The following is a 14030-nucleotide window of genomic DNA, read 5'->3' on the forward strand; positions in this document are numbered from 1 at the left end:
ACATGGGCCGCCTCTCTTAAAAAGAGAAGGGAAAAAAAGATAGACATAGAGCAAAGAAAGAACAAGAACTTGGCGGCGCTACGCACCGCCCCGTTTCAAAGGGGACGCTCATAGCATTCATCCACAAACGCCCCAGTGCCTGAACGCAACAACCTTGCACTGCTTGCACCTTCGCGCCTGTCCAGCCGTAGGTGCTCTGTGGTCCGGCCTGCTACGCCCGACTGATATTCCAAGAAATAACTACCTGTCTCTGCATAGCTCTCGATTCGATGCGCGCACCGCTTAGGTTGTCAGCTCCCCTAGCTCGCATACCTCGCAAGGGTCAACAGCCGTGGGTATGGTGAGACACCACACCGTGGTGTAGCCAGAAATTTATTTCGCTGGGCGTTCTCCGCCGACAGCTACCACTCTTCCCCCTCCTTCATCTCTCTCTCTCTCTCTCTCTCTCTCTCTCTCTCTATATATATATATATATATATATATATATATATATATATATATATATATATGTGTGTGTGTGTGTGTGTGTGTGTGTGTGTGTGTGTGTGTGTGTGTGTGTGTGTGTGTGTGTGTGTGTGTGTGTGAAGGTCGTACATCGCGCGAAGACAAACTGCTAGAACTCGCCGGACAAGAACGCTTTAACAAGGAGGATGCACGTTTTTGCATTGCCGAAACTTGCTTAACTTATGACATAAGCTTTTCATTGCTAAGGCCAGAGTCCTCCACTTCGCATCGAGCTATCACTTCACTATCACTATATAGCCACTTCGCATTATACTATCATTATGCTATTTTCAAAAATGGTGACAAAAAGAAAATACATGCAGAAACGCTTCTCGGAGTTGTCTAACTATGCGTAATCATTGTGCCGCTTGCTCATATCCATGCCGCCCGGTGTCATTATCAGCGTTATGAAACTTGAACCGACCAGTATCTTTTGTTATCAACATTATCGGGCGCGATCCAATCCTTATCACCCTTATCGGACATGATCCGACCCTTATCAACTCTTATCGGTCCTTATCAACCTTACCGGATTTGATCCGAACCTAATCAACCGTTACCAGAGCTTATTACCATTATCATAATTAATCCGATCAGTATAAGCCCTTCAGCATCTCATCTATCCACGTCGAACCATTATCAACCGTGATGAGACCGATATAACCCCTCATCACTCCTTATCATTCTTATGAAGTCGTTGACTGCTTATCTTTCTGTGTTGCGCGACGTGGAGCGCATGAGCCCTCATATAGATCGGTGGCGTTTTGCTCGGTGAAAGAACGCTTCAATGGAAGTCGCATCCCGCGACCACCGAAACGTGGCGTGTTTGGCATTATATTTTCGCAAAATCTGAATTTTTCGGGTGCCTGCGATGCACCACGTCGGCTCTACATGTGGTTCTAGAGATGGCTAGAGGTCGCAAAACCTTTCAACAAAGCCTTTATAGAAACTGTTGTTTTATGCATTATTTTCTTTATAGCGATTCGCCCCACGTGACGGACACTTTTCCTCGTTGGGTAGGCAATTCGTGTACGAATTGACGCATTCATATAATGTATGTCGATGATCTAGCTTTTGCGTGACTTGGAGGAGGAGGAGTAGATTTTATTGGAGAGAAAGGAGGAGAGGTCGGCCTGGAGAGCGTGTCTCTAGCCTGCTACTCCTCACTGGGGAATGGGGAAGTGGGAAATACAGGGAAAGGTAGGTGGCGGATGATTATGATATGGTACAATGAGATACTATATACACGTTGTCCAATATGCGGATGCGCACTGGAGACGCAATACACTAAGAGTAATCTTGTCCATACAAAAGTAATCTTGCCACAAAAAGTTTTTGCGCAAACACATTTCGCACTGACTACACGTCTCACAGCTTCTAGAGGCGATCGTCTAAACCAGTCTCACTTCAAAAGTTCAAAAGTGCTTTTATGGCACGTTGGGCACAGTCAACACTCCTCCACGCGCCCAAAAGCTTTTCTTCTGAAAAGGGGCGGGAGTCCAAGCTTGGACTCCCGCCCCTTGGAAACTTGGAAAAACGAACAGCGCCAAAGAAGGGGCCGAACAAAGCCAGGACAGCGCTTGTTTGCAGGCCAGACTTGTTGCAGCCTGGGTAATAATGGAGATAACCGTTGCCAGGTCTTCTAGTGAGTGGTACGGCCACGGTTACTTACGGAAGAGGGCGGGTACTATTTTGTAAGTCGCCTCTCACTCAATCGCGATTTCGGTGTTGTGGGAATGCTGCCATATTATTCTAGATTTAAAAATACAGAAACGAAGCTTTGCGCTATGAACTTCGATATGACGCAATTTTCACTCCCTTTCGGTGACCTGCTGTCCGACTTGTCTGAAGAGATGTTTGGAAGTAACTTGCGATCATGGTATTGTAGTCATCATGCGACTCATATTGTTGTTTGATCACACTCGGGAATTTATGAGGCAGACAGTCCACGGCAGGGCAGCTTCCTGTTTAGAAGCCTTTGGGAAAATTGCGGCATCCGTAGTTCGCAGTAAAATAAGGGCCAGTAGCTCCGAGATATTAGAATGCGTCGTGTCTCCTGGCACCCGTCTATTCTGAAAACTCTCTCCGCACCAGTTAAGCAGCACGTGTTACGACGGGGTTGGTGATCCACTGCTCTTCCTATGTCCATAATTATCCGTCAACTTCGTCCTTGGCACCTTCTATGAGCCCCCCCCCCCCCCCCCCCCCCTCCCATCCTAGTATACCCACCACCCCATTCCCCTTCCCTTCTCAAAATTCTTTTTCGTTAGTCACTGTCGCACTCTTCGACATTCACCGGGTTGTTGAATGGAGCGGCGGCCTCTAAGACATTCCTATATTTCTGTTTCTACATAGACTTCGAGGGCACTCACCTACCTGCCCTCCCACCTGTTGTGGCCCGGCCGGCAGTCCAAATCAGTGTTCTGTAGGTCTTTCTTTCTTGTCCGCCCTGCCCCCCTTTCTTTTGCGCTGTTTTCATTCTTAACAGCGTGTACAAACTAGCCCAACAGCAAGCTCTTCTCAAGTTTATTAACATATTCAAAGTCAGAGAAAGAGGAAAGAAAAAGAAGGGGGGGGGGCGGTGCTTATTATCTGTTTCTTAGAGAAGCAAGCCCCAATATTTGCGGAATGCTTTTCTTCCGCGTAAAGTGGTCGACGATTCGGTCAAGTACAAGAAACGAGAAGCCCTTCGAGCACACGAAGGCCCGTTGGGGAGCAACAATGCCTCCCAAGTTTTATGCACGTGCTCGTCCCATCTTTACATGCGTGTAGAATTTTCAGCGCTGATCCTCTCTTAGCAGTTACGGTTAACACGATCCGGAGTGGCGCGCCATGTGTGAGGCCGCAATGTTCTGTGCATGGGGAAGGGGATCGCCCCGTGACCCCCCTCCCCCCCCCCCACACACACACACAGCACCACTATAGCCCTCGCCTTGCTTTCACATTCAAGCTGTCCCTTTCGCCCATCTCGCGCTTTCGGAGCCCACCTTCTCAAACTTTCTGTTCCGTGGGAAAGGGGAAGGGGGAGTCAGAAAATTTCAGGGGGAGGGGGCGGTTCGACACATCACCTGTGGCTGCTGAGCACGCCCATTCAAAAGGAACAGGTCGCTGTACAATGCCACAAAGCTGGTGACCACCAAAGCGCGCTGGAATATGGGACATGTCCCCGACTTGGAAAACGACTACGACGATCTCCGCGTCTCCCGCAGCGCAGGCTATTCGCGTAATTGGGGCTTCCAGCATAGGTGTTCTGTGCTTCCAATTTCTCAATCCGGAACCTTAGCCTTACGGCTTTTGTATTGGGGGCGAGCTCCACCATTGGAAAAGCTGGCGCCACCGTCGGTGTGACGTCGGCATCATGTGGACACAGCGGTAGCGTCGGCTACTTCGGAAGCGCCGAAGCCAGCTGAAAGCTAAAGTTTAAAGTCCCAACTGCACTGCGGTTCTGCTTAAGTGGTGAGGCTTTCCCGCCTTGGGTGTCTGCTTGACAACATTTGAAATCACTATAATAGGTAGTGGCTGCCTTTGAGGCGTGCAGCATGGTAGGCTACTGCTCTGTGCCGTAATGTCGGACGTACGCAACGGAGCCCGGTGTCAGCCTTATTCACGCGTAGCCGCAGGATAAGGAGCTGCGTGAAGCTTGGCTCGCGAAACTTAGAACCTGCAGACAACCATTGGCTACAACTCGGGTATGCAGCAAGCACAGACGCGAGGAGGATTTCTGCTACGGCGCCGGGACTGCGCGATGTTCGGTGGGTAGCAGAAAACGCGCACTGAGACGCTCGCCCGCGCCCGCTGCCCGTCTAATTTCATGACGGTTTGGTCTATGAACATGTTGATGCTAGCTAATGCAAGTTCACTGGAATGGAAAGGGAGCGGTAAGATCTTAGCCCGACGCCCGTTAAAGAATTAAGGCACGGCATATGGTCATGCTTGTGTTATGAATTCATGCACTTGATTACGAAAAAGAAGCAGAGGGAAATCGCACGCTGAGAAGACCGATATACATAAAGTGCGACGCAACTTGAGAAATAATATTGAAATGTCCAAAAATTTAGAACACAAAAAAAGATTGAATCGTCGCGACGGCACATCACACTGCTGTCGCCGTAGGCGTCGAAGTCTCTATAAAGAAATTATTTTTGGACAGTTCTTATAGCGTCCACGCAACAGTGATTGCTAGTGTACCGTCAAATGCTCATATGCTGCGGCCTAAAAGCTCACGACATGGTGCGAAAACGCGCTCACAGCGAAAGCAAAACATTGTGCGCGGACATGCATGCAGACGCGCAGTCGGTCGCTGCGAACCTGTGCGATCGCTGCATTGAAGCTTCATGCTGTTATGCTCCATTTGGTTACACAGACAGCCCATTATAAGAACGTATTGCACATAGTTTACTCTCAACGTTTACCTACATTTCACACAAGAAGCCGGTTAGGTAGACTCCATCGCGGCGACCGCGCGCAGTGGCGTTCACTGTATACGTATTTGGTAAAGAGATAGCGTCTGTAAACGATTCTGTGCTTTCAGTTTGCCCAAAATTATTATATCGACAGTCAAAAACTTTTCTCGTTTTGAGAGTACTTATATAGATGTCCAGGAGGGTTGCCGCGTGGTGTTATGAGCCAAACCTATGAGGAGCGCGCCGCGTGATCCCTCATACTACATAGGGAGGCGCTTCCGACAGATGGCGACTCCGTAACACCTCGCCCCACACACACACACACACACACACACACACACACAAAAGCACAAGTACGATCAAAATTTCGCATCCGAAGTGAAAAGTCCTTGAGCTATGCTGTCTCCGAAATTGAGCTTCCTTTAGCAAATAGTTGGCGGGCTGTTTACAATGCAAGTTGCTATATTTGGCTGTATTCGACAGCGAAATAGCAAGAAAGTAATAAAACAACATTTTTGACCTACGTCTGGGAAATAGATAAATATGTACTAAAGTTACAGCGCAAGTCAGTTTTGTAACTGTGGTAGGTCTTTCGAAATATGGTCACAATTACCGAAACCAGCCCAGTTAGTAAAAACCGCGTATATTTAGCTTCTTCTATGGCCAGGTGGAGCGATGAAACGAGGAAATTCGCGGGCGCTAGTTGGAATCGGTTGGCGCCGGACAGGGGTAATTGGACGTCGCAGGGAGGTGCCTTCGTCCTGCAGTGGACGTAAACCAGGCTACTGATAATGATGATGATGATGACTGACATATATTTTTAACGCTTACAGCCACTCATACATACTAAACATATTTATAATCTACAAGGAATAAGCTTTTCGATGGTATGTACAGCATCATACGATAAGCAGAAGAGCCGCCGCGACTGCTCGAACAGTATACTCTTACACTCTAAGAAAAGTTTACACCCTTTGGAGTGCCCCTTCTGCCACAATACGATAATCGTAATCTGCCTTGATGCGTTTCCTTTCTTTAACGCTGCGAACCCGGTACTTTCCAGTAACGAACGGCATGCGCGTTATCAGCATGATAGCTGATAGGAAACGCATCAAGGCAGATGACGATTATCGTTGTGTGGCAGAAAGGGCACTCAAAAGGGTGTAAGATTTTCTTACACTCTTAAAACGATTGCACCCTTTGGGGTGTATATTTGTCCCACAACAATAATCGTCATCTGCCTTGCTTGCGTTTCCTTTCCTGAAAACTCGGCGCTCGCTACTTTCCTGTCGAGAATGCTGCGTCACACTGATAAGGTGCGTGCCGTTCGTGACTGGAAAGTACCGGGCTCGCAGCGTTAAAGAAAGGAAACGCGGGCAGCACGGATGACGATTATTGTTGTGGGACAAGATACCCCCCAAAGGGTGTAAATTTTTGTAAGAGTGTAAAACAGTTGCACCCTTTGGGGTGTATATCTTCCACACAACGATAATCGTCATCTGCCTTGCTTGCGTTTCCTTTCTTGAAAACTCGGCGCTCGCTACTTTCCTGTCGAGAATGCTGCGTCACACTGATAAGGTACGTGCCATCCGTGACTGGAAAGTACCGGGCTCGCAGCGTTAAAGAAAGGAAACGCGCGCAAGACAGATGACGATTATCGTTGTGGGACAAGATAAGCCCCAAAGGGTGTAAATTTTTCTAGAAGTGATATATACTGAAAACGGAATGTTCACACTATTAGAAAAATTTACACCCTTTGGGGCGTATCTTGTCCCACAACAATAATCGCCATCCGTGCTGCCCGCGTTTCCTTTCTTTAACGCCGCGAGCTCGGTACTTTCCAGTCACGAACGGCATGCGCGTTATCAGCGTGACGCAGCATTCTCGACAGGAAAGTAGCGAGCGCCGAGTTTTCAGGAAAGGAAACGCAAGCAAGGCAGATGACTATTATTGTTGTGGGACAAACTGTCACCGGCGAAAACATTTGAGCGGGAACTACGAGAAATACGCATAGTCTGCGGACGGGAGTTTCTGGTTAGAAAATAAGCTTGCAGGGCTGCCCAAAAAAGGGAGGCAGACAGTTCTGCCCCAACCCCTTATACGAAAATAAGAACCTTGTAGACGTTACTATAGTGAAAGCAATGCGAATGATTAGTCATTTCTAAGGAGTGAAGTGAACCTGTACGAAGAACGATAGCCTAATGTCGCGCTAATTAGCTAAGTTTTCGAATTGAGGGCTCTCTCGTTCTTGCCGCACGCTGAAATGCACTTTTAAACAAAATTACACCCTTTGGGTCGTGTCTTGCCACACAACGATCCTCGTCATCTGTCTTGCTTGCATTTACTTTCTTGGAAACGCTCCGCTCGTTACTTTCTTGTGGAGAATTCTCTGTCATGCTGATAACGCGCATGCCGTTCGTGACATGGAAGTACCGATGACGGTTATTGTTGCGTGGCAAGATACGACACAAATGGTGTAATTTTGTTTAAGAGTGTACTTGCACATGGCTCGCGGGCTGGAGCCCCACTAGATTTGCCAGCGGATCGGTTAGTAAAAAGGCAGGGATAGATGACAACAAGAAGGATGCTATTTAGACCCCCTTGCAGAGAACGAACTAAAGTGGAATAAAAATCAAGTATACGGTTACAGTGAAGAAAAATAGCAAAAAAAGAAACCGCAGCCGCGTAATTGTGCTGTCACGTTGGCGAAATGTTTGTAAACGCGGCCCCGCACAATGACGCTATTTAGTTCATACAGAGCAGACAGGATGCGAGCCCCGAGTTGCCCAGAAAGTCACTTCCACGCGTGAGTTATATAGCCATTCCTCCTCGTACACCGCAGGAAAAAAGGGGGTGTACAGTCTGTTAGCTCGTTACAGAGCAATCGATGACAGGAGTCGGATGATCCCCTCCCTGAGAGATCAACGTGGACGAGACTCGTAGGGAGAAGCTCTTGTTTTGAGAAAAAAAAAAGGTAAAAAAAAGGGGGAAAACGCCGTGGGAAACTCGCTGACGACAGGCCTCAGAGTCGCCGGACAATTGTGCATGAGTACGATGCGATTCCTGCTTACCGCGTACCTACGTATGTTTCTAGTGGGCGTCATTGTTTTGCCTACCTGCCCAACCCTACTAGCCCAATGTAGATTCGCCAAGCCTGTCTGACGATGATAGTTGTTATTATCCACCCGCATTTCCGCTTATTAGTCGCGGGGATCGAACCTCTTTTGCGCACAAGCGACACGGAGAGAATTCGGTTAATTTCTGAGAAACATAAACTCACCATCGATCGTTATCACCAAAAGCCCAATTTTTGCAAGAAAAAGGGCATCGCTCCAGCGTACTCGAATAGCCTGACCCTGTCTTTCGTCTTACCACTCCAACAGCTACCACCCACTCCTCTGCCGTTCTGGAGTGCGGATCCATTCTTTTGCCGTCCATTTAAGCTACCGGTTACGTCTTCTGCAGTTCGGGGTAAATGAGCAAAATGAGCTCGGACTAGTTGCCCTTTTGTGAGCAGCGAACAATAATTGATCAATAGCGCACTAGATCGTCGATGCGGTCCAACTCCACTTGTGTCCATAAAATACGCTTCCACGGGTCACTGGTTCCCGACAGGCCACGTTTTTCGTCACGTTTCTGCGCTTTTCTCAGAAAAGCACTACATAGGAGATTTACATAACGCCACTTCAATACACAGAGAGCGGCGGTTTTGCCCCTGCAGTCACTTCAAATCGCTCGCAGCAGAATTTGAAATTACCGCCGGCCACTTAACAAAGATGGTGCTACCATCTTTAGGCCAATCCGTGCGTGAGGTCACTGCAAACATGGCTTCCGAGATCTCCATTTAATATCGGCGGTGATGTTGCAAAAACAAAAGGTCCAGTTTCTGCCTGCAGAAATATATATTTATTATAGGTAAAACAAATAAACTACATTAAAACAAATTTCAATGTGTTCAATTGACTTGAACAATAACGTTTATAGTTGCTTACTACTAGCGTACTCTCTACTGCCGTAGTAATGTGAGAATCAAAGGCCATCCTTGACTTGAATGTGGGTTGTGTGTGCCCCCGCTGCAAGATGAATGCCGATGTGAACCGAAAAGGTAGGAATAGTATTTTTTAAAACTCGACGTCTTTCTCGAGCTCTGGCGTTATAATCCTTCCACGGTGACGGCGAAGAGACATCCAAACATTTTTTTTCCGACGCAGTTATGGCCATCCAGGCGAAAAAGAAGCGTTCAAAAGGTCCCAAGTCCAAGCTCAAGGGTCGCTCCGATGCATCTGACAAGAAGCGGTAGGCCTAGGCATTTACCAATTACGTCGCTTTTACCGCACACTTGCAGTCGCTCGGGGTTACCGTTACGTTTTTCGAAGTGCCTACTCGTTCTCGCTGCGTGTCTGTACGCCGTTAAAGTAGCCGCACGTAGTACTAGAAGCCGGCGGGGAAAAGTTCGCAGCTACGTCATCGTTGTCGCTGCGAAGTTTTTGTGACACTTTCGGCAAATGCGGACCGATGCGCTCGCTGGTGACAAGTTCGGATCCCTTCGGGTCAACTCGATCAGCAGTGACATCGAAGTGCCCGTTCAAGCCGGAACAATAGCGTGCCGTTTTCTCGCACGCAACGACTGTGCTTTCATTTGGCGGGGCGGCGATGTGAAAGGTGCGCTGCCGCGACCTGCGAGTAAGCCTAAATTAGGCAGAGTTGCCGAAGTGTTCATAGGAAGGAAGGAAGTTTGCCGCTTACGACTAGCTTCGGACGGAAAGGCAGTGGTATTTCACGTCTGCTGGACGCATAAGTGTTATGCGGTCGAAGTGCGCCGGTGCGATCCCTTCTTGCTGTGCGCGTGCTTCCGCGAAGAAGAAAGCACGCGAAACTGAGCGTGAGCGAAGCGCGCTTCGTTTCTTTTCTTCGCCGTGTTTTATTATTGTTGTCGTCGTCGTCGTCCTGTGTTTTCCGCTGGTGGCGTCGAAGAAGGTGGCAGCACGCTAGAAGTCCGATCGTCTCGTGTCATCCTTTCGTCGTTTTCATTGCCCTCGCGCGCGCCGTGCGCGCTGCAAGACTGGCGAACCTTGTCCGGTGTCCTGCTGCACCGCACCGGGAGACATTCAATCCGGTCATCCAACTCGACCATGCTCGCCCCAGCACCCGTTCACGGACCCAGGTTTTTGTTGTTATCGTCGTTTCGCTCTCTCGTTACGCGAGTGAAAGGTTCCGATCGCGAAACACTGCCGGCCTTGTTTTGCTAGCCGGAGGCGACTGTCCTAAGGCATCGATGCTGTACCGCGCTTTTCGTTCGCCGCGAGCCTGCCTGCCTGCGCGGCGCGTTCTTCATTCGTGGAATTACGCGCAGCGGCGCTTTGTGATGTGAGCCGAATTGTTCCTCGCCTCCGATGTATATTTTTTTTTGTTCAAAAGGGAGCCGCTGTTCGCTCGCGTGTAACGGTTTCTGTACGGAACCGAATATAGCAGGTCACTTGCGTATTGATTGAATCGATTCACTTGTGTCGTCACGGGAAAAAGAAAAATGCCTGTGCAGCCGGCGGTGTTGCTGCACCTAGAGCATCGACGGGGCGGCGAGGCCTTCCACTGCGGGGAACGCCTTGTACGAACACCGCTCGTTCGATCGCAGTTGATTCCGTCGTGCTTCACTCGGCGTTCCTCTAAACAGACGTCCGATTGCCGCTTTTAAGTCGTTGTCGCGCCTTTTATGACCCTTGGCAACAGTAGTTTACGTTTTCCCTTTAGCCGAACGCGGCGACCGTCAGTTTGGGGTTTCGCAAACGCTCCTTCCGGTAAGGCGGTGCATTTTAGGGTGACTAATAGCTGCACGAATGACGGCGTACGAGTGTTCATTTTGACTTTCGTGGTACGGCACCCCGTTCATAGGGCTCCTGAGAGCACATTGGGGTTGTTGCTGGCCTGATGTGTCGCGTTTCTAACGCCGGTGATTCTTGTGACCGAAAACTGAAGTTGCCGAGCATTCGCGTTCGTACCGAACGTGTGCTTTTGAATACTGTCGCGTTAATGCATTGTAATGAGGTTTAGCGTTCAAGTCGCGCAGTTTGTGGTCGATGTACCACCTGTGAACGACCGGAAAGGGCGTTAGCTGGCCAGTGGTGCGAAACCACCGTGCTCTGCAGTGAAGCCGCTCTCTCTCGCGCGCGCTTATCGCGGTGGGGCTGTGCCGGAAGCATCTCGTCTTTCTGATTTCTGTCGGTTCTCCCGCGTCCGCTCGTTTAATACCGGGGAGAGAACCTTAATGTTTGTGGCTATTCGCCGTGCCTTTGTTGCTGCGTTGCACCAGAGAAGTCGCCGCCGGGGTTGCGAATATGTTATTTGACGTCTTACTCGCGTCATGCCTTACGGCACAGGAAGTGTGTTCGTGTCCTAAACGTTTTCTCAGCGTCAGCGGGTCGTTAAGTAAATGACAGGATCGTCTGTACAACTCTTGCGTCTGGCCTTCTGTTTCTGCTTCGGACCAGAAGTTTTCCTTCTGGTTGAAGCAGCGACACGCCACATTCTACTGGTCATCCTACAGTACACTGGCAGCGCTGCAAATGTTGCATAACGCAGAAACTAATCTTTAGTGCGAGCATAAGTGGGCTGCAATCAAATGGGCAAAGTCTTGTCGCTACAACACCTGTAACTAACGACTTTTGTAGCACAGCCAAACTTATAAAATGACCAGTTGAATGTGCCGATAATTTTTTGCTCGCGCTTAACAAAATGTTGCTGCAACGTCTCTGTGTGCCAGATTATGTTTTTGCATTTTTTGTGGTATAACTTGTTATTGTTTGTTCAGGTTCTTTTTTGAGCATCGGTGTAGGTGTACATGCAAAAAAAGAGTATTGATAAGAATTGACAAATGGAATGACCTTTGCTTAGCAAAGTTAATGACTTGGGCCATTTCTTATGCTAAAGCAGTGCATGTTACAGTTCATGTACATAGTAGCTCTGAACTATGCATGCTTGGCTGTTTTATTTTTCTTGTATAAATTCTTATCATTACCCACTTGAACAACTGCACAAGGCCTTAACGGTGTCTCAACGTTCAGAGCGTTAACTGATTGTAAAGCATCCTTTGCTTTACATTTGCTTTTTTCTCTGATGGTGATCAGAGAAAGGGGCATTGTAGAGGTCTTGTCAATGGCAGGGAGGATATATTACACTTACAACTGTTTCATTGACCTTCTTGTTTTTTTGTGAAATTTGAAATGTATGTTGTGTTGCTACAAAAATGGGGTCTTGTGTTATCATGGCACGCTTGGTTGTGATGCGTTTGAAATCTGTAGCAGCACCCTTTGTGCGTGCTTCTTTACGCTGCCAGGAATGAGTCTCAGTACGACTATGCCGGTGAGGATGAGGAGGAAGAGGAGGAGATTCTGGGCTCTGACGATGACGAACAAGAAGATCCTAGGGACTATTGCAAAGGTGTGTGCCCCTTGCCTGTTTGGTATTGGCTGCCTTGTACACGTGTTTACACACAGGCGCTCATGAACTGCCTTTGTCTGATGAAGCACGAGAATCCTAAAGGAGTTTGACTTTGAAGGGAATAGTGGTGGTGCCAAAAGGCTACCAGTGGGTTCTTCGCAAAAGCCGCCAGGTGCGCATTAGGCACTGTTGCGTTAATGTATGCGCCCAAAAAATATCAGTTCTAATTAATAAATGGTAACATTTAATGCAAGAAGTTGAATGCTTCTGTGAAACGTAAAATGCACTCAATAAACATAGTGATGCCTTGAGTGATGCTGGAAACCATGTGTCCACCTGTGTTTTTGCGTACGGTGTGGCACATCTGCTGGTTTTTTCCGTTCTGGCTGTAATCGTGTGCCCTGGTTACATTTTTTCCCCGGTCATTTTGCACACGATAAGAAGTGTGACGGGGCATGACCATGACCTGACACATGCGAAGTAAACCTAGCAGTGAACGAGAGAACGATGGTGTCTGTGTGTACTCTTAAGAGGTGCTCTGGGTTGAGAGTACAGGGAAGCAGCCAAGTATAAACGTGAGCAAGCAAGCATCGCTTGAACTTTTTTTTTTATGATGGAATCAAAATTGTTTATTTACAAGCAAGTATAAATTAAGCACGAACAAAAGCTAATTTTTCATTTGTATCTTAAGCACTGTGGGAACAAGTGCTCCCTCCAGCTGTCAAGGGAGATCGCCCGACTTCCTTCGCTAACAGCTTCATTAAACTCTATTAGCGGGAAGGTGGCCGATTGACACTGAGTTCGTCTCCCTTGAGATGAGAGACGGAGTTAAAAGGAGTTTACGGGTGCCTGTGTGACATGGGTACTATCATGGTAAGAGGACATCACTTGTGATCAGTAAGGTTTAGGATATCACTTGCATTATGTGCTGAGCCTACAGCAGCCGAAATGGACTCAGTGAGAGAAAACTGCAGGTATGCACATTTTACGTCACTGTTTTTAATGTTGTACAGTTGTTGAGCATGTGCTTTGAGAACTGTGACGTGATAACCATGATTGGTGCTGTGCAATAAAAATGCAGTGTTCAGTGCTATAGCCTTGTCGCTGTAACATGATCAGAGATGATGGTCTTGTATATGTGTTTGAGCAGCATTCACAGCTTTCGAATATATAGCTATGACATGTTAGAATTTCAGTAAATTTTGGCGGATGATTTGCAAGTGCTCAATGCCTGTTCGGAGCGCTTGAATTTGTGAGCCATGTACCAGGGCAAAAGTTTATGAAAAGCATGTAATCTCGCAGCAGTGGCTAGCATGTCAAGCACCGTTGTACACCATAGTGATTTGTTGCGCAGTTTGTATTTGTAAACATTGTCAAGTCTGGCCTATATTTGGGCAGCCAGAATGTTTTGTGCCTGGCTTGCTGCCTAAACTGACAGGGGGGGGGGGGGGGCAATAGCGAGATGCTCGCAATTGGTGTGAGGCACCTGCCAGCTTGTGCTGTCAACAGTTCTTGCTGCTTTGCTTACATACAAGGTGACCATCAGGCAAAAGCCAAGGAGAGGTGGGGTTTTCACCAGTGGTATTTTAAGGAGGTTGCCTGTGTAGTCTAATCTGTACTTTTGGTGTATTTCCTCTTGCTGGGATGTCATTTGGCAATCGGTAAGAAATCCTAGCAAGTTTGCTGCCC

At 48.1% G+C, this 14030-nt stretch overlaps 1 protein-coding gene across 2 annotated transcripts in view; it reads left to right on the forward strand.

The window, feature by feature from the left end:
- The first annotated feature begins 8898 nt into the window (after positions 1-8898).
- The window catches only part of LOC135897044 (SRSF protein kinase 3-like), a 29417-nt gene continuing 24285 nt past the window's right edge, over positions 8899-14030 (forward strand). Inside the window, exons 1-3 of one of the 2 annotated variants that reach the window (XM_065425609.2) lie at positions 8899-9012; positions 9119-9203; positions 12238-12341. In XM_065425609.2, coding sequence (XP_065281681.1) covers positions 8988-9012; positions 9119-9203; positions 12238-12341 — 214 coding nt within the window. In that variant the 5' untranslated portion in view covers positions 8899-8987. Of the gene's footprint in view, positions 9013-9118; positions 9204-9911; positions 10072-12237; positions 12342-14030 lie in introns of those variants that run through there. The other variant, XM_065425610.2, reaches the window with a different exon arrangement.

This window comes from Dermacentor albipictus, chromosome 5 (assembly GCF_038994185.2).
Source record: "Dermacentor albipictus isolate Rhodes 1998 colony chromosome 5, USDA_Dalb.pri_finalv2, whole genome shotgun sequence".
NCBI classification, from domain to species: Eukaryota; Metazoa; Arthropoda; class Arachnida; order Ixodida; family Ixodidae; genus Dermacentor; species Dermacentor albipictus.